The 19,579-nt window shown below is 44.7% G+C and overlaps 1 protein-coding gene across 1 annotated transcript in view; it reads left to right on the top strand.

Annotated features, from left to right (window-relative positions):
• LOC138516789 (T-cell surface glycoprotein CD8 alpha chain-like) overlaps positions 1 to 19,579 on the top strand; it is a 179,522-nt gene that overhangs the window by 56,862 nt on the left and 103,081 nt on the right. Inside the window, exon 3 of the mRNA XM_069632187.1 lies at positions 12,440 to 12,529. Within this exon, the coding sequence (XP_069488288.1) occupies positions 12,440 to 12,529 (90 nt within the window). The remainder of the gene's footprint in view (positions 1 to 12,439; positions 12,530 to 19,579) is intronic.

Here is a 19,579-nt window from a genome sequence, read left to right as displayed (position 1 = left end):
TGAGGGATTTTCATGAGAAAAGATCTTTAGACTGGGTCATTGAACAGGCTACCCGGGTCTATGAGGTGCAGAAGCCCATAGAAAATAAAAGCAATGCCCAGAAAAACCCCAAAGCCAACAGCACCCCTGCTGCTGCCAAGGTGGCAGAGGTAAAGGTCACCCCCGTTTTGGATTTGGAGATGGGGTGGCCTAAAAACCTACCTGCACCTAATAATGCTAGGCCCAGAAGGTCCTCGGGCCAGTCACAGACAGGGAGCCAGGGAGGCAGCCCCACAAATGGGGTCCCTCGCTCTCCTGACTATGTAAGTCCTCGCTACAAGGGAAATCGACCCATCCTGGGTTATGTGTGGACTCCTCCAGCCCAGGGGGGGGGATCCAGCCAAGCACCTAACCCAGGGAACTTCCCTCCAAACTTCCCACAGGAGGGCAGAAATTTACCAAACCCTGGGCAGAACTTTTTCCCCAGATATCCACCCGACTTCCAACCCCAAAATCATCCATCCTTCTTTCCCCAATTCCCCGAGCCCAGACCACTGAATCCGGGAGAGGGGAGGCCAAGGGTGGAGGGGTACCCAAATCTTCCCAACCAGGGGTACTACCAAAGAAGGGACAGCTACCCTTCCCGGGATCAGCCCAGGGGAGAAAACAGGGCCCCGTATCAGCCTGAGCGGGTTTCCCAGTTAGAGCGCCAGGTTCAAAACATGGCGCGGGATCTGGGTCACATACTGAGGGCTCAGCAGAACCCTCAGATGGGCGTGCCGGCGCAGAACGCACCCAACTCTGGACCTGGTGCTCCAGAACAATGACGGGGGCAGCACCCCGATAACTCACCGGTTCCCAGGGAGGAGGCACAAAGGGAAGGGGGGTGTAAAGCCTTGGAGGAAGCTTCCTTCCTCACTTGTAAACAGCCCCTGGAAACCCAGGAACCGGAAACAAAATCTCTTGCCCCTGAAAGTCTGCCTCCTAAGGAGCAGAGGGGGGGTAGGAGAAACAAAAGACCCAAACAGACTCAGTTTGAGGAGGAGGTACAGATCTTCCAATTTGAGGGAGAGGGATCCTCAGAGGATCCTGGGAAAAGGATCTTCTCCTTCAGAGAGGGGGGAACTCCTCCCAAAGAAAAATGGGTCCCTAGGGATGCAAATCCAGACTGGGGAGATGTGGAGACTGAGCTACCGCCACCCACCATCTCATCCCAGAACCAACAGCAAGAAAATCCCCTGGTTCAAACCCATCCTGGTGACTGCCTCCAAAAAGGGGGGGGCGGCCCAGAACCGGAACCAGGGGAACCCACAATGGCTCTGATCTCCAGTTGCCAACTTTTTCTTTCAGATTCCCAAGACTCTCCACAGAATTCTGCCCAAATCTCTTCGCTAGCGATGTCCAAAACCAGAAAGTTAGCCCACCAGTTGTCCAAAAATGTACATTATCTGTGCCCCCTTGAGGAGAAGGAGGGAAGATATTATGCCCCGGTACAAGTACAGGGGCAGGGTACAATCTCGGCACTGGTGGACACTGGATCTCAAGCTACCCTTCTGTCCAGAAGGGCCTTTGATGAACTGAATGCAGGAAGGGGAGAGGATTACCAAATTCCTCTCACCTCTCTTCCTGGACAACTGCAGAACTTTGACGGGAAGGAAATTCCCGTTGAGGGGACTGCAGACTTGGACATTAAGATCGGGCGACACAAGTTGAAACACCCGGTCATAGTTGCGACCCCAGAGGGCACCCCTTGTTTACTAGGGAATGACCTCCTGAGAAGGTTGTCACCCCTAATAGATTGCGTAAACAAGGTCCTCTGGACCCAGACTAGCCGACCCATAAAATTAAAACAGAGTGTCAACCATGTTAGTTTAAACGGCACATGCCACATGGTTGAACAAAAATCTGACCAAGTAGAATTTCACTTCCAGAACAACCAGATTCCAGACGTGACAGTAATAGCAGTAGGACAACAGACTAGTGATGGGGGGTCCTCTCTATTTCTGAAAATCAACCTTCCTTCCAGTTTAAAGTGGTATTCCACGCTGGAAGGAAACACTCTGAAATTCTATACCAATCCACAATCTGAAACTCCCACTCCTATAGTCCAGAAAGATGTGAAATCAGCTCAAAGCCTGGCTGATATTCAGCAAATTGGAGAGCAGTTGTTCATCCCTGTTCAGTTAAATGATGGGAAGGACTCTGTTCTCGCTCGAGTGTGTGTGAACAACGGTAAGAGCTTCATCAGCGAAGCCATGTTTCGCCAACTTCCAAAAGATCCAGCCATTCCCACCTTCAAACTGATAGACAAATGGGAAATGGACCTGGAAGCACCCAATTCAAAACATCTCCTGCCAAGCAGGTGTATGCTCAAAATCTCCATTGGCAACAAGAGCATAGTCCATAATTGTTGGGTCGTGCGAGACGTCACTGCCGCCTTTTACTTAGGCAGTGACATTCTCAATCGCTTTGCCATTAGTTTGGACCTAATAAACTTCAAAGCTTGGTCCCGATTAGCGGATAATCCCATGAGCTTTGATGATCCAGAAAAAGCATTTAGGTCAGCTCAATTGCTACCTTATGCAGTTGAAATTCAGGTTAAAGAGGAAGTCACCATCCCAGAAAGGACCCGACAATTCTCCCTGGAAGTGAAAGTTAAAAGGGGACAAGAGTTGAAAAACCCTGATGCTTACATACATCTAAATGCTTCTCTCCAACAGCAAGGGTTGGGGGTAAACCCAACTCCATTAGTCAACCTAGAACATGACACCATTCCAATAGAGGTGGATAACAGCGACTTAAAGAGTGTTACTCTAGCTGCAGGCACCATTATTGGAATGGCGGTTGATGACCGACATTTTTCCATGGATTTAGGTAACGAACTGTTAGGACCAATCCCCGAGGACTGTTTTGACAGTGACAGTGATGACAATACAACACCAGACAGGATTTTTACCCGGCATGGGGGGAAATTCCTGGTGTACACTTCCTGCCCCTATGGTAAGGAAGATGTGACTTGTGACTTCAGGAGGGATGAGGTGATTTTCCAGGTACATGAGGGCTGCCTTTCCCACCTGAAGCCTCCGGTCCAAATCAGCACTCTGACCAGGGACTTCTCCACCCAGTTGGAGGAGGCCGCTGAGATAGCCAAACCAGAAGTCTTTCCAGGCTTCAGGCAGATGGTGGAAGAGAGAGTCAACCTAGCTGATGCCTGTGTGACTCTGGAACAAAGGCAAAAGTTGAAACAAGTTTTCTTGGATTTCCAAGATCTCTTTGCGGTAGACTCATATGACTGTGGTCGCACCGACATCCACACCACAACAATCCCCACGGACCCTGGCATGACTCCAGTGTTTGTGAAGCAATATCGCTTGCCTCTCGCATCAATGGAGTCCCTTACTGAAATAATTAAGAACCTTGAGTCCCGGGGAATAATCCGTCCCGTCCACAGCACCTTCAATAATCCGGTGCTGGGAATATTGACGCCAAACGGCCAGTGGAGACTCTGTGCTGACCTTAGGGAGCTCAACAAACGGGTCCATACTTCCCGATGGCCTCTGCCCTACATTGACCAAGGTCTGGCCCAGATTCAGGGGTCACAGGTATTCACTGCAATAGACCTGACCAATGGATACTGGACCGTGCCTGTCAGTAGGGAGGACCAATACAAACTGGCTTTTACCTTTGGGGGCCAGCAATACACATGGACCCGGACTCCCTTCGGATACCTTAACTCCGGTAATGAGTTCAATATTTTCCTACATAAGGCCATGCCCGACTTGGGTGCAAGGGGTAACCTGGCTGATGTAGATGATGTCCTCATCAAAAGTTCATCTGTGGAGGAACACATAGCGGAGATCCGTTATGTTCTGACGCAGTTGAGGGCCGCCGGAGCAAAACTTTCCTTTCAGAAAGCACAGTGGTGTAGAACCTGTGTTAATTTCCTGGGGCATGAGATTACTCCTCAGGGTCTCTGTCCCCAGGAAAAGAAAGTGGAAGCACTTCAGAAACTGAAAGACCCCACAACTCTGCGGGAACTAAGGAGCCTCCTTGGACTGACTAATTACAGCAGAAAGTTCATTGAGGGCTACGCAGAGATCACCAGACCCCTGATTCATCTCCTGAAGGGGGGGGTCAAGTGGGAATGGGGTCCAGAACAGGCAGAGGCAGTAAAACAACTCAAAAGAAGCCTCTCACAAGCGCCCTGCCTAGCTTACCCTGTCAGAAACAAGGAGTTCTTCCTGGAGACGGGGTTCTCTAATACGTGCTTGACAGCAGTATTATATCAAAAGCATGACAAGGTCAATAAAGTAATCTCCTATGCGAGCAAAACTTTATCCTCTGTGGAGGAAAAATTCAACGATTGTGAGAAGGCACTCCTGGCAACGGTGTGGGCATTGAAGAATTACCGCCCGTTTATCCAGGGGGAACACATCATAGTGGAGACTCCACACCAGCCTCTGCAATATCTCCAAAGTGACAGAATCCGGGCCGGAAATGTGAGTAATTCCCGAATTACTTCCTGGATTCTGTCAATGCAAGGCTTTACTGTGGAAGTCAGATATGGCCAAAACAAGAAGAGTCCCCTCGCGCAAGGTCTGGCTGACTTGCATGATTGTGCCAGAGAAAACTGTCTCGAGGACGAAAGTCTAAAAATCAAGGACAACATGGAGGCATACCTTAATTCCCCACACAAGGTCTTTGAAGAAGACAAGTGTGAGGGAATGCCCACTGTCTATGTGGATGGATGCTCTTACCATGTTGACAACAACGGGGAGAAAGAACTGGTGGCCGGCGTAGGGAATGCATGGGTGAATGAGTCCCCAGAACCCTCCGCTGGATACACAATTGGTCCCCGAAGTAGTCAGGTGGCAGAATTGATGGCTGTGCATCAGGCCATCCTCACTGCTGTCCAACATCAACTCCACGAACTGGTCATAATCACAGATTCGGATTATGCACGGAACGGGTTCGTGGAGCACCTGGTTAATTGGAAAACCAGAGGCATGTTATGTGCTAACAACAAACCCTTGAAACATGGGAAGTTGATCCAAAACATTGATGATCTGGTCACCTCGAACGAGATGACCATCTATTGGAAGAAGATCAAGGGTCATTCCAAAGTAGAGGGACCAGACAAAACTGGAAATAACTTAGCTGATCAGTTGGCCAAGCCCGGGGCCATCCAAGGGGATCTAATTGAGATTGAGTCCCTGTTGGGGGAAATCCAGGTCACTGCTATCACTAGGTCCCAGACAAATGCTCACAACGACCTTTCAATTGCACAATGGAGTAAGGAGACCCCTGATGCTGATTTGATTACTGCTCAGAAGGGGGATCCAATAATTGGTAAATTTTACCAGCACCTTGAGGACCCTGAGAACTTTCCCCTGACGGATACCGATTACATTGGGAAAGAGGACCTAAGAGTGTTGATGAAATGTCCAAAAATGTTCCGAATCCAAGACGGTTTGCTGGTAAGGAAATCCAAAGCTGGCCACGATCAGTGGGTGGTTCCTACCTCATTCCGAAGCCTGATGTTAAGTCACGCCCATGATGCGGCCACCGCCGGTCATAGGGGGTTTCACACAACATTGGAAATCTTAAGAGAGGTTGCATACTGGCCACACATGGGCCAGGACCTCAACCAATATTTGAAGGGTTGTCTTGTGTGTGCACAATTTCAGCCGACATCCCTCACACACCGGGCGCCTTTACAAAAGAGGGGAATGACACTGCCATGGTCAGATTTACAAATCGACTTTGTAGGCCCTGTGATTCGCTCGGCTAGGGGGAATAAGTACATGTTGACTGTGACATGCTTGTTTACCAAGTGGGTGGAATGTCTCCCAGCCCCAAATTGCAAGGCAGAAACTGCAGCTGCCTTGATGATTAACCACATCTTTTCCCGTTTTGGTCTACCTCAAAGGATTGAGTCAGACAGAGGTAGCCACTTCACCAGTGAAGTAATGACAAAGATGTGGGAGATACTGGGGGTCAAGAGAAAGCTGCATATTGCTTATAGACCAGCTTCTTCTGGGGCAGTAGAGAGATATAACCGGACAATTGTGAGCATATTAAAGAAGTTTGTGGCAGATTCTGGGCCAAGTTGGGATATCCGATTACCTCTGGTCCTAATGGCCATCAGATCTACCCCTTCATCTGCAACCAAAATGTCACCATTTGAGTTGATGACTGGACGCAAGATGGTGCTTCCTCAGCATTTGCTCTACAGGACCCAAGAGCAGACACTGATAAATGCCTCCACTACTCATGAGTATGTAGAGAATTTAAGGAAACGCCTCCAACATGCTTTTGCTTATGCTCAGCGGAATCTAGAAAGATCGGCTGATAGCATGAAGACCCATTATGACCTGAAAACTTCCAGGAAGGAATATCCGGTGGGAGACCGGGTCTATCTATACAACTTCCAAAGGAACCAGGCCAAGCAGCGCAAATTTTTGCCTACATGGAAGGGACCCTTTGAGATCGTCGATAAGATCTCCCCTGTGGCCTACAAGATCCGCATCCCCAAAGGCGGTTCGGCAGAGGGGGAAGACAAGTGGGTCCACATAAACCAGTTGAAATGTTGCCATCCCAGGCACACTCTGCAACAACTGGAGGAATCCTCTGGAATCCTAGCGGGTACTGTATCAGACTAATTCAGTTCCAATCATAAAACATACCACATCTAGTCTCTAACATACTGTGATTTGTATGAAACTGTCTCTTAGTCATACTGTTTTTATTAAAATAAGAATGTAATGTTTCGTTATGATAAAATGCATATGCTGCCCCACTATCTCAACAGTGGTGGAAAAAAAAAAAAAATCGTCTATGAGTAGATATTGCCGCTTTTGCTTTATCATCCTAGGAGAGATGAAACCATGAAGAATGACCAAGAAGGACGATCCGGAGACCGGGAACGAAGATCCAATGGGCCCAGTGGACCGCCCAATACTCCCATCAGGACTGGCGAGGAGAACTGATCGATCAGTACCGGATGGAGGAAAAGATGCTGAACTGTGCCATTTATTGGAAGAAGATGAGGAAACATCCCAGGTCTTGCGAGTCCCATTCGTGAAATAGAATGGCCATCGCAAGAGGGGGGCTTGTGGGATGTATTTACCCATGCATCCGAGCCCTACCTCAAAACTGTGCAGTACTGACATGGAAAACCTCATGATGGCCAGAGCTTCCCAGAAAATGCACAGGGAAATGCATGAAGAATAGGCTGCCACTCATTTTGCCGATGTTATGGGCACAGAAGGACACTGCCTAAAACCACCATTGGACTACCCGCACAGTAGTCTGAAACCATTGGGAATGGAAATGCTGATTGCCAAATGCAACCTAGAATTGTGGGGAATTCATTTCTTAAATCCCAAAAATGGGTGCAGTACCAGTACTCACCACTATCCAAAAGCCGGCGTTTTAAAACCACTCTGTTTCCCTGAAGGCAAGTCAAAATGCCTATTTTCAAACATCGCAATATGTGCAAAATATTTACTGAACACCAGCAGACATTTGGCAGAATGGAGTTTTGTGTGCCTACAAAATCTGGGAAATGAAGATCATAAGACAAGGTTTATAACAAGACTGGCTGAGCTGTGGATTGCAGCAGTTTAAGTTGCACTGGATTTAAAGACACTAAAATCGAAAATGTTTAGATTAAATGAGTGACCTATGTTTGGTATCACATGCCTTTGTAACTGTTGAAATGTCATAGTTTTGCACTTAGACTCAGCATCCTAGCTGCATGTGTAAAATTGCAAGTTAAGTTAAAAAGCAACAAAAAAACCTGCCAGTTAGCTGAAGGTCTGGCTTAAGGAACTTGATTTTGCTTGGCAGCTACCCCCATCAGGAGTGAAACTTGAGTCACCACTGTGTTCCCAGGCCAACCTTCCTTTTGCTGCCCACACTAAGGATATGCCATCTATCTGATAATTGAATTACCTGTGCTCTGCAGGAGAGTGAACAAAGCCCTCTTCACTCAGGCAAAGGTTTTATTACGCAGTCGTAAAATGTAGCTTCCTCTTGGCAGGAGCTGGGAGGGGCACTGCCTGTGAGAGCAAGCTGGCTTGGCAGAACTGGATTAACCAGTATTTCTACCTTGTGCTGAGAGAAAACCACACCCCTTTGTAGCCAGAATATTGTTTAGAAAAAGATTAATAACTCATGGTGCGGACATGTGAAAATTTTATAAATGATACCATAATTCTTGTGATTTTTCTGCCCACATTTTAAGAGGTTTTTCGACCCGGTGGCATGTTCAGGGGGGTGTCAGCGGAAAAGTGGATATAACTCTAAATGTATGCATGTTAAAAATCTGAAACTTCATCAGTTAATGTCCCTACTCCCTGCACACATGTATGTAAAGTTGGGTCAATGTCAGAAATTGAAAAATCAGTTAAAAAGTCCATTATGTGCCATTTCTGAATGCAAGCTCTTAGAAACAGCAGATTTGGACAGAGACATGGCTAAATTCAGCCACACCATGTATATGTAATTTCAAGCAACTGTGTAACTCTGAAATATGTCTTTTATTATCAAATATAGAATGTGTGCAATCTGACAGAGGAGTGTCCTATCTGCAAGCCATAAAATGACATCCCTCTGACTCACAGTTCATTCCCCAATCAAATGATAAATGGAAGTTTGACCAATTAGAAGCTGAGAGAGAGGTAGGGTCAGTGATGCTAGAACACACCCACCTTCTAAACACATAAAAGCAGACAGACAGGACAGATAGGGACCTTCCAAATCCATCTGCAGCGGGACGCTCTGCCGGAAAGATCCAGACTTCAAATTCATAAACCTCCAGAAAGCCAAACTAGAGACCAGACCAGAGAGAGACCAGAGCCCAGTCTAAAACCCTGACCAGATCCGTGGCGTGGCCCATTTCACTCAAGAATATAGTGTGAGTACCTAGAAAACTGTGCAGAACCAATCTCTTAGTTAAAATAATATAATTCAATCTATTTCATCTAAGTAGAACTGCCTCCTAACTGTCACCTGTCATTTGTAAAGCTGTCACTTGTGATTTGCTAGTTGCAAGCTGCACTTGTCTTTTTGAACTTTAAAATTTCAAATCTGAAAAACGACCTTCACAAAATCGCTCATATCTCCGAGACTTGCAATAACTTTCATCTGAAAGGTTAGAATAGTGGCTTTCCTACGAACCTAGAACCGCATTCCTACCCCTTATAGTTTTACCGCAATCGCGGAACACGCATCCGCGAATTTTACCGCGATTTGCAAATTTCTTCACATGTAAAAACTGCTGCTGCTTGCCTTCCATTTGCCAGAAATTCGTTTAACCTGTTAACTATCCCGGCCTCATTGCTAGTGTGAGCCTGGACTAATATTAACTAGATACCACTCACCCTGAACCTCTGAAAGGGAATTAAAAAGCATTTCCAGCATATTTCTCATCCATTGCTAGCACATATCAAAGCATTTGGGCCTGTGTTTTCAAAACTCCTATCTGTGTTTTAAACTTCTGTTGTCTAAGCTTGGGGGGGATTGAACTGATTACATTGATTGCATTTCTGAGAACTGCGTGCTTTCCTCCCATTCCCTTGCATTGCATAAAGAGGGGGGGAGTGAATAGCCAGAGAAAAGTGATTACATTGTTTTGTTGAAATCATATTGAGTATTTTCTATACTGCATTTCATTCATTCAACCTTGCATTTCCTTGAACCCTATAAAGCATTTTCTACCACATTATACTTCTGTACCTATTTACCAGTGTGCTACCTTATCCATTTCATGTCAACTCCTTATTGATTATAGAGAAGCGTGTTAGTGCCAGATTCTCCGTTATTAATCTTTATCATATCAGATTAAGTGTGCTATTCAATTATTAATTTATTATAAAGTGTGATCTATATATCTCTTGTTTAAATTATCAAATAAACCTTTTAACTTGTAAAACAGAACTACTTCTTGGCTCAGTGGGGTCAGGGGGATTCCAAGAGAGGGGTGTTATATAGGGGTAGTCATCCAGAACGCATGAACTGGACATAAAAATATATCAATAAGGGTTTTCATTCAGTATTATAGACTAGGCGTTGACTTAGCTGTAGTGTTGAATTGAATCCTCTTACAGTGTTGCGGCATGGTTGGGTGTGCAGCCTCAACTATAGCAAAATGTACTTTGATGAGAATCATCTAGCTTCCTTTTTTCCCTTATCTACATTTAATAATATTAGCAGACGTTATAGTAGTAATAATATTCAAAAAAATAGTAATAAAACCAATATTGTTAATACTAAATGTACGAATACAGCTCATAGTAATAATAATATAAATAACAAGATCAATGCTAATCATAACCAAATAATGATAGAAATGTCACTAATAATACCCAGGGCAGCCTGCAATATCCATAGGAAAGCCTGTAAATAATGTCCTTATTACAGGCTGTTTGTGATAGCACTATCGACCTGTAATAAGAAAACTACATCACTACTAGAACTGTAATCACTTATTAGAAATGTGACCAATAATACTTATAACCCAGGGCAGCCTGATATATCTATATGAAAGCCTGTAAATAATGTCCTTATTACAGGCTGCCTGTGATAGCACTATCAACCTGTAATAAGAAAATGACATCACTACTGCAACAGTAATCAGTTATTAGAAATGTGACCAATAATACTTATAACCCAGGGCAGCCTGATATATCCATAGGAAAGCCTGTAAATAATGTCCTTATTACAGGCTGTTTGTGATAGCACTATCGACCTGTAATAAGAAAACTACATCACTACTGGAACTGTAATCACTTAGTAGAAATGTGACCAATAATACTTTTAACCAATGGCAGCCTACAATATCCATAGGAAAGCCTGTAAATAATGTCCTTATTACAGCTGCTTGTGATAGCACTATCGACCTGTAATAAGAAAACTACATCACTACTGCAACTGTAATCACTTCTTAGAAATGTGACCAATAATACTTATAACCCAGGGCAGCCTGATATATCCATATGAAAGCCTGTAAATAATGTCCTTATTACAGGCAGCTTGTGATAGCACTATCGACCTGTAATAAGAAAACTACATCACTACTGTAACTATAATCACTCAGTAGAAATGTGACCAATAATACTTTTAACCAATGGCAGCCTACAATATCCATAGGAAAGCCTGTAAATAATGTCCTTATTACAGCTGCTTGTGATAGCACTATCGACCTGTAATAAGAAAACTACATCACTACTGCAACTGTAATCACTTCTTAGAAATGTGACCAACAATACTTATAACCCATGGAAGCCTGCAATATCCATATTAAAGCCTGTAAATAGTGTCCTTATTACAGGCTGCTTGTGATAGCACTATTGACCTGTAATAAGAAAATGACATCACTACTGCAACTGTAATCAGTTATTACAGTTGGGGTGTGACATTACAATGCACGCTACATGAGCCAGCATATAACAGATTTCCAGCTGTCATTGTAGCACTTAATTAAAAACATCAGACACTTTTCAGATTCCTTTCTTCTAAAATATCTTTCTGTGACACATTAGAGCCGTTAAAGATAGGAAACTGTTTATGGTAGTGTGTTTATTTCGTGAACTACTGGAGTTCTAACAAAAGAGAGCATGAATCTATATGTTATTTATTTTACACCACTGCAACGCATTTTACAAGCTGCATATTAGTGTTTGTTTTAGTCTAAATAGATTCTACATTGATTATATGTAACAAGAACTGGAAGATCCCTTACATTAAATCACGCAAAAGGCCAGGTACTAAAGGGGATAGCACTGTGGCCATGGATTATAAGCAATAAAGTACCCCTTTCCATAGAGTATACGAATATGTCATTTCAGAGGTCTGTGACCCCGGTTACTTCCCATATATTAATAATGTATGTAGGGCTTACTTTATTCCATATACAATTCTGTTATGACATCACAGTTGTGCAATGTTATTATGACCCCCTTAATTATGTCATTACAAATGGGCAATGTATTAGAATTCTCTAGCTATGATTTCCGTCCACACTGAGCTTAAGCAAAGCATGAAGGAGGCGATGAAGCCCTTAAAGGTGTTTTGTATGTTCTGAGGAGCAATGGCCTTTGCAAATAGACAGAAAGAGTTTCCAATAAGAAAAGATCTTCATACGTCCACTACCACATTGCTATGCTTTCAAGGCCTCATTGGCTGCTTTAAGTGCAGAATATGCATCAGCATGCTTGTAATTATTATACAGAATAAAGTAGCCCCCAAGCACGTTTTAAGAATATGACACAACTCTTCAGTGACATGCCATCTCCTCACAAATTAAGCGTAAAGGTAGATTATTCTGTATAATTAGTAGTAGTTTCATTGTTAATAATAAAATCATACATTATACTCTGGTTTTTTGCAAGGTTGTCTCAGCTTCCTTAATGTGTTTTTTCTCTTTTCCCTTGTCCCTTTTTTTCTCGGCTTGCAGTGACCACACCACCCCCGAAGCGCACCACTCCTCAGAAAGTCACAGTGCGGGCCGTGGACAACTGCAATTGTCCCACTACCCTCCCCACAGGTAGGTATCTGCCCAGTACCTGCCTGCAGGAGACCTTGGCCTTTCTCACACGGTGTCAGTCTCCCTGCCCAGGTTTACAGATTTGCCAAATGCAAGCGTTTTTATTTATTGTCATGCAGTATAGAAATACTGGCAAAATAAAATGAATGCCATTCCATCACGTACACACTGGCATCTGAACACATTTCCTATGTATTTTATGAATGTAAACAAATGATTGTACCTATTAATAATGAGCAGTATGCCAAAGCTATGCCACTGTATGGCCATGTTTTGCTACCAGGGACAGAGCAAGTCTCACATGTTTTCAGGGGGGTGGGGGTATGAGCTGGAGGGGGTGTTGAAGGACAGTTTTAAAAAGGGGGTCACAAGAGAAGAGAGGCCACAAAAGGTCACCCAATACCCAATGTTCCTCGGAACATCTACATATCCTCTAACAATTGTGACTTTGCCTAAAAATGCACAGGTTTACATAAATGCGTGTATTCGGGTATTGGTGTAACCTGAGTGTGTGTGTGTGATTATATATATATATATATATATTCAGTAAAACAACTTTGTTAAAGGGACGTTATGGTTAAGTTGCGCTACGAAAAGTTGACATCACAAATGTCATTGATGACATCACTGATGACATCACATGTGCATTTGCTTTTCATGAAAAGTATGTACAAGGGAGATTCTTATTGTAATGTTGATAAAAAAAAGTGTCAAGGATCATTGGAATCAATATCATGAGGTACGTAGTGGATTAAGCATTGTATTGATACAAATAGCATTATGTTAGGAAGTTTTTTCCAGTATAATAAGGTACACATGTAGAAACATAGGCATTGTGCGCAGCAGACAGAATGGAGGTGCAATATTACTAATCTTGCCAACAAAGTTTTTTTCACTGAATTTCATAGGTTTTTAGTAGCGCAACTTAACCATAACATCCCTTTAACAATGTTTTTTTACTGAATTTCATAGGTTTTTAGTGGAACAACTTAACCATAACGTCCCTTTAACAATTTTTTTTACTGAATATAGATAGCATGAATTTGATAGGTGTTTACTAGGATTCACTTACTCTGGGTAAAGGCACTGGTTCAAGGCACCAGGCATGTCTGTGCCTGCTGCAGTTCGCTACGTCCGTCGGCTGGACAGGAGCCCTTTCTGCACTGTCTCCAACAGGTGATCCTCACCAGCTGATAAATCACTGCTGTGCCTGACCAAAGCAAGTCCGAAGGGCATCCAGCCCCACAGATGCCTGGGTAAGCTGACTGCTGCTCCCCATTGCTAGAGGACCTCTACACCTCGAGCTACCCGATATCCGACATTCATTTATGGCATTTATTCAATTTTTCCACGTGCAAAACAACATGGAATCCGGCAAAATGGCCGCCCCCACCTTGTGTTCTTTGGTTGCCTAGCAACCTGATCGCTGCTCATTGGAGGAACACCTGCATTTGCCCAGCCCAGCATAGCCGGAAGGCGCTAGCCGGCACTCTGGGTAAAGGCACTGGTTCAAGGCACCAGGCCTGTCTGTGCCTGTCTGACGTACGGCCATCGGCCAGTTATGCTGCCCGCCCTCCACCCCTACGGCCCATCTACTAATCCTCAACTGCTGCCTTCTCTGGACTACCTCCACCCACAAACAGCCCGCACGTACTGTACATCTGTATGACAGTACAACACTATAAACAGGTCTACCACGTGAGCAGCACGTAAGTCGCACTCTGCTATGTTTGCCCACAGTCTGCTAACATTTTACCTACAACGCTAACCTTATACTTGAGCAGGTATTCCCAGGGCTTTAAGTGGGCCGGGGCCGGGCCCCGGCAGTCTCCAAAAAGTGGGACTGAGCCGGGGCCCTGCCGGGGCCCCCCCTTCCACTGCACGCAACATTGGCGGGATGCACTACCCGTCGCGGCGGCAGCCGCGACGGGAGATGCGCCTGCCATGAAGTCAGGCATCTGACAGAAGTGGCAGCCAACCACAGCGATGCTGTGCCTGGCTGCCACTTCTGTAAGTCATAGTAACTGCCTCTGGTGACCTCTCGCGCGAGGGGTCACCAGAGGCAGTTACTGTCCCTTTGTTTCCCCAGGTCGCCGAGGCGTCTTTAACCCTCGGCGAACCTGGGGATTCCTTGACATTTTTCGAGGTTTATGAAAGATGGCTTGAAAAGTACACAATTCAAGCCATCTTTTATAAATCTTTGCCGACGGACAATTTTGTCCGTAGTCAAAGTTTTATAAAAGATGGCTTGAATTGTGTACTTTCAAAGCCATCTTTTATAAAACCGAAATGTTTAAAAAAAAAATGGCCTGAAAGGTAGGCAAACCGTAAGGTATGCACACACACATATATATGCATGTTATATATCTGTGTGCGTACCTTACTATGGTTTGTGTACTTTGCAAGCCATCTTTTCTAAACATAGAAATAAATATGTTGTAAAAGATGGCTTGCAAAGTACACAAACCATAGTAAGGTACGCACAGAGATATATAACATGCATATATATGTGTGTGCATACCTTACGATTTGCGTACGTTTTAGGCCACGCCCCCCACAAGACACGCCCCCAAATGAGGGCCCCCCCTCGATTTCTTACCCCACTTAAAGCCCTGGGTATTCCTAATCATCATGGTCACAGCTACCAGTGACACCTGCCTCTCTACTAGACTCTAAACTGTTTTTTGCTTGTACTCTGTGTTTGCACAACAGCCGCCTAGCCTTATCCACTCTTTGGTTGCCTGCACTGTTTATCGATTATCTACTTGAGACCTTCTGGTCGCCTGTCATTACACCTTGCTAATTGCTTACTGCCTTGCACAGTGCACTCTCTAGCTCATACTGTGACTCCTAAATCTAAGTAAAACCTATTGCTAACTGTAACTTGCAACTCTAGCCCATACCACTCACCTATGTCCTGATATTATACACTCTACCAACTATACCGCATCTCGCTATATGACTACCTGCCTTACTATTGCACAGTAACCTTTGATGACTGACACTAGACTGTACTTCATGCTGATTATTGCTAGACTATACCTCAAGCTGACTGTTGTTACAATTGCACTAGCTAATCCCCTTGATGTCACATAGCATTTGTACAAACTGTGGCTAACCTTTACCACACCACCCAAGTTTGCCACATGCCATCTATACCCAGCCATCTGCTGCATCATCCCTGTTAGCTATACTCATTGTATTACCACACAGTTGCATATGCACAGAAAGTGCACTGCCATTGAAAGCTGCATCTAGCCTGCCACCACATTGTGTCTTTAAATTGCTTCTAGCCTGTCACTACATTCCAATTTGATAGTCGCACCTAGCTTGCCACCACATTGTGTTTTTAAATTGTTTCTAGCCTGTCACTACATTGCTTCTAGCCTGTCACTACATTCCAATTTGATAGTCGCACGTAGCTTGCCACCATATGTGTCTTTAAATTGCTTCTAGCCTGTCACTACATTCTAATTTGATAGTCGCACCTAGCTTGCCACCACATTGTGTCTTTAAATTGCTTCTAGCCTGTCACTACATTATAATTTGATAGTCGCACCTAGCTTGCCACCACATTGTGTCTTTAAATTGCTTTTAGCCTGTCACTACATTGTAATTTGATAGTAGCACCTAGCTTGCCACCACATTGTGTCTTTAAATTGCTTTTAGCCTGTCACTACATTGTAATTTGATAGTCGCACCTAGCTTGCCATCACATTGTGTCTTTACATTGCTTTTAGCCTGTCACTACATTGTAATTTGATAGTCGCACCTAGCCTGCCGCCACATTGTGTTTTGAAATTGCTTTTAGCCTGTCACTACATTGTGCTTCTTATTTCTCTTTAGCAGAATGCATTTTAGCATGATTCTATCAACATACGCCCCACTGCTGTTACTACAATTAACATCAGTAACTATGGACCAATTTAAACACGCACCATGCCCTACTCTCCATAGAAACTCTAGACTTCGCGCTAGACTCTCCACCCTCTACGAACCGCAGGTACCTACTAATGCATACTTGAACCATTGCACCATTCCCAAACACCAGACCAGGAACGCAACGCCTCCTAACCCACAACTACCGGCTAGCACCATAACGAAAGATCCGATCCCGGTTACCTCTGACACCAACTGCCTTCCTAAAACAACCTCCATAACAGGAGGACTGATCAATGCTAGATCAGTCGTGGCCCACGCCACGGAAATAGCCGATCTCCTTACATTAGATAACCTTGACCTCCTAGCAGTCACAGAAACCTGGCTACATGACGCAGCAGGTCCAGCACTCTCCCTAGCAATACCCAAAGAATACCAGCTACTAAGACTAGACCGCCAGAGGCGGTGGTTTAGCCATCATCTCCAAATCTAACCTGAATGTAAGATTAACAACACCGCCCACCCTAAAATCCTGAAAACTCCTAACTGCTAAACTACCAATATCCCCATGCCAAACCCTATCTACCTCATTTACAGGCCACCAGGGCAGCTAGGCCTATTCGAAGAGGAATTATCCAGCCTCCTAGCGAGCAACACAAAAAAGTAATCCCAGACAATGATCCTTGGTGATCTTAACCTAGGTCTTAACGACCCAGATGACAAACAAGCGCAAGTTATTGCCACTATGCTTGAGGGACACGGCCTCACCCAAAAGGTTCTCACACCCACACACAACAAAGGGAGAATATTAGACTGGGTAGCCACATCCAACTGTCCTACTACTCTCACCAAAATTACACCCCAGCCGTGGACTGACCACTTCCTCATTAATTTCTACCAACATTCAACAAGATGCTCAGAACGGAAAAAATAATGGCACCCTCGGTTCCCACTAGATCCAGAAAACACATCTCACCTGAGAATATCTTACCCCTGCTCCTCCCTACTATCAATGCCCTGCCAACTGACTCTGACCCAGAAACCATGGTCAAAATATACAACGACACCATGGCCATAGCCATGGACACCGTTGCCCCATTGAAGAACCGTAAAAGCAAACAACAATCCCACATCAATACCTGGTTCACCCCCTACCTAAAAGAACTGAGACTGGAAAAAAGGACGCTTGAAACTGTATGGCGACACACCCCTACAACTGAAAACAAACTTCAACTCAAACTATGCGCTACTAACTACAAGAAAGCTATCATCCAAGCTAAAAAAGACATCTATAACGACAGAATCTCCAACGCATGTTCCAATACAAAGGAATTATTTGCAATCCTACGAGAACTTGAATCTCCCATACCACCACCCGATAACGTACCCAAAAACAAGCAATGGTGTACCAATATCCAAATGCCCTCGCAAACAAAGTGAAAACATTACAATCTAAAATTACAATGAAAAAATCCTTGCTCCCTATCAGCGAAACTCCCAGTAAGCCCAAGCCCACGCCCAAACCTAGCCTAACACCTTTCAAATTTGCTAAAGTTTCCACTCATGAAACTGAAAAAATCATTGCCTCTCTAAAACATTCCAATTGCAAAGGCGACCGCTGCCGGGCCCAGTTAATTAAGAATGCCGCCAGAGACTTAGCCCCCTTTGTCACCAAACTCATCAACGCCTCCTTCTCATCTAGCACAGTCTCAAGCAGCTTAAAAGAGTCCTGGGTTCTCCCACTGCTAAAAAAACAAACCTTAGACCCCTCCATCCCCACCAACTATAGGCCCATCACTACTGTCCCTTTCCTCCTGAAGATAATTGACAGAGTGGCCTATCTCCAAATCCAAAAATACTTGGAGACTAACCAACTTCTTGGCACTCGTCAATAGGGCTTCAGACCTCAGCACGGCACTGAGACCGCACTTATAGATCTTAAAGCCCAAATCAACGAGCTCAACGACAAAGGAAACACAGCTATTCTACTCCTCCTTGATCTGTCGGAGGCTTTCGACCTAGTGGACCATGCAATACTCTGCAAACATCTAGCGCCAGCCTCCAACGTCTCAAGTGAAGCTATAGCCTGGGTCCAATCCTTTCTCGATAATAGAAGTATGCAAGTCTTTTCCACCTCAGACGCGGCAGACCCTATCCAGACAACATGTGGAGTCCCACAGGGCTCCTGTGTCTCGCCAACAATGTACAATATCTTTACTAAACCTCTATTTGACAAATCGGACAGACTGGGTGTCATCTACATAATAAATTATGCAGACGACACTCAGATCCTCATCCCCCTTTCGGGCAATTTCACTACAGATACAGCTTTAGTAAACAAAAGTTACATCCTCATTCAGTCATGGATGGCAACCCATGGCCTCTGCCTGAACGGTGCAAAAACAGAGATCCTCATTCTATTCTCACCTAACAACCTAAAAGAACTTGATTCCAACTACAGCTCCTTCAACATTGACGGTAATATAATCCCCGTCGCCAAAGAGGTGAAGACCCTTGGGTTCTATCTGGACTCCACTCTGTCCCTAAGGAAACAAGTGAACTCCTTGGCCTCATCCACTGCCTATACTGGTAAACTTGTCAAAGCATGCAGACTCTTCCTCTCACCAGCTAGCTGCATTATCCTAGCCAATGCACTGATCCTTTCAAAACTGGATTATTGCAATGCACTTTATGCAGACGCCAACAAATACATCATCAATAAACTTCAAACCCTGCAAAACAATGCGCTCAGAATGGCCCTGAACCTCCCAATCAGAGAGCACATCTCGAATGTGCGTAGAAATTACAACTGGCTAAAAATTAGCGATAGGATCACCTTCAAAATTGTCGCACTCACATTCAAATGCCTGAACAATACAGCCCCCCATACCTCAGAGACAGAATAATAAGGAAAACTTCTGCACGACCAACCAGAACAGCCAACTTCTTCTGCCTCTCAAACCCGAGATTCCGTCTAAAAAATAACAGGAGGCAATAGCTTCCTTGTGCAAGGAGCCCAATACTGGAATGCCCTACCAGTCGAACTAAGGAGGGACCAGCCCTACAACAGATTCAGGCACCACACCCGCACTTGGCTTTGACGAAATGACTTTTGAAACCTTGAGACCATGTACACTAGGGCCTGATGCCATATGATGTTCGCCCCTCACA

Source organism: Ambystoma mexicanum, chromosome 6q, assembly GCF_040938575.1.
Source record: "Ambystoma mexicanum isolate Mex_15411 chromosome 6q, UKY_AmexF1_1, whole genome shotgun sequence".
Lineage (NCBI taxonomy): Eukaryota > Metazoa > Chordata > Amphibia > Caudata > Ambystomatidae > Ambystoma > Ambystoma mexicanum.
Note: the sequence above shows the minus strand (reverse complement) of the source record. Positions and strands in the feature narration are given on the sequence as shown.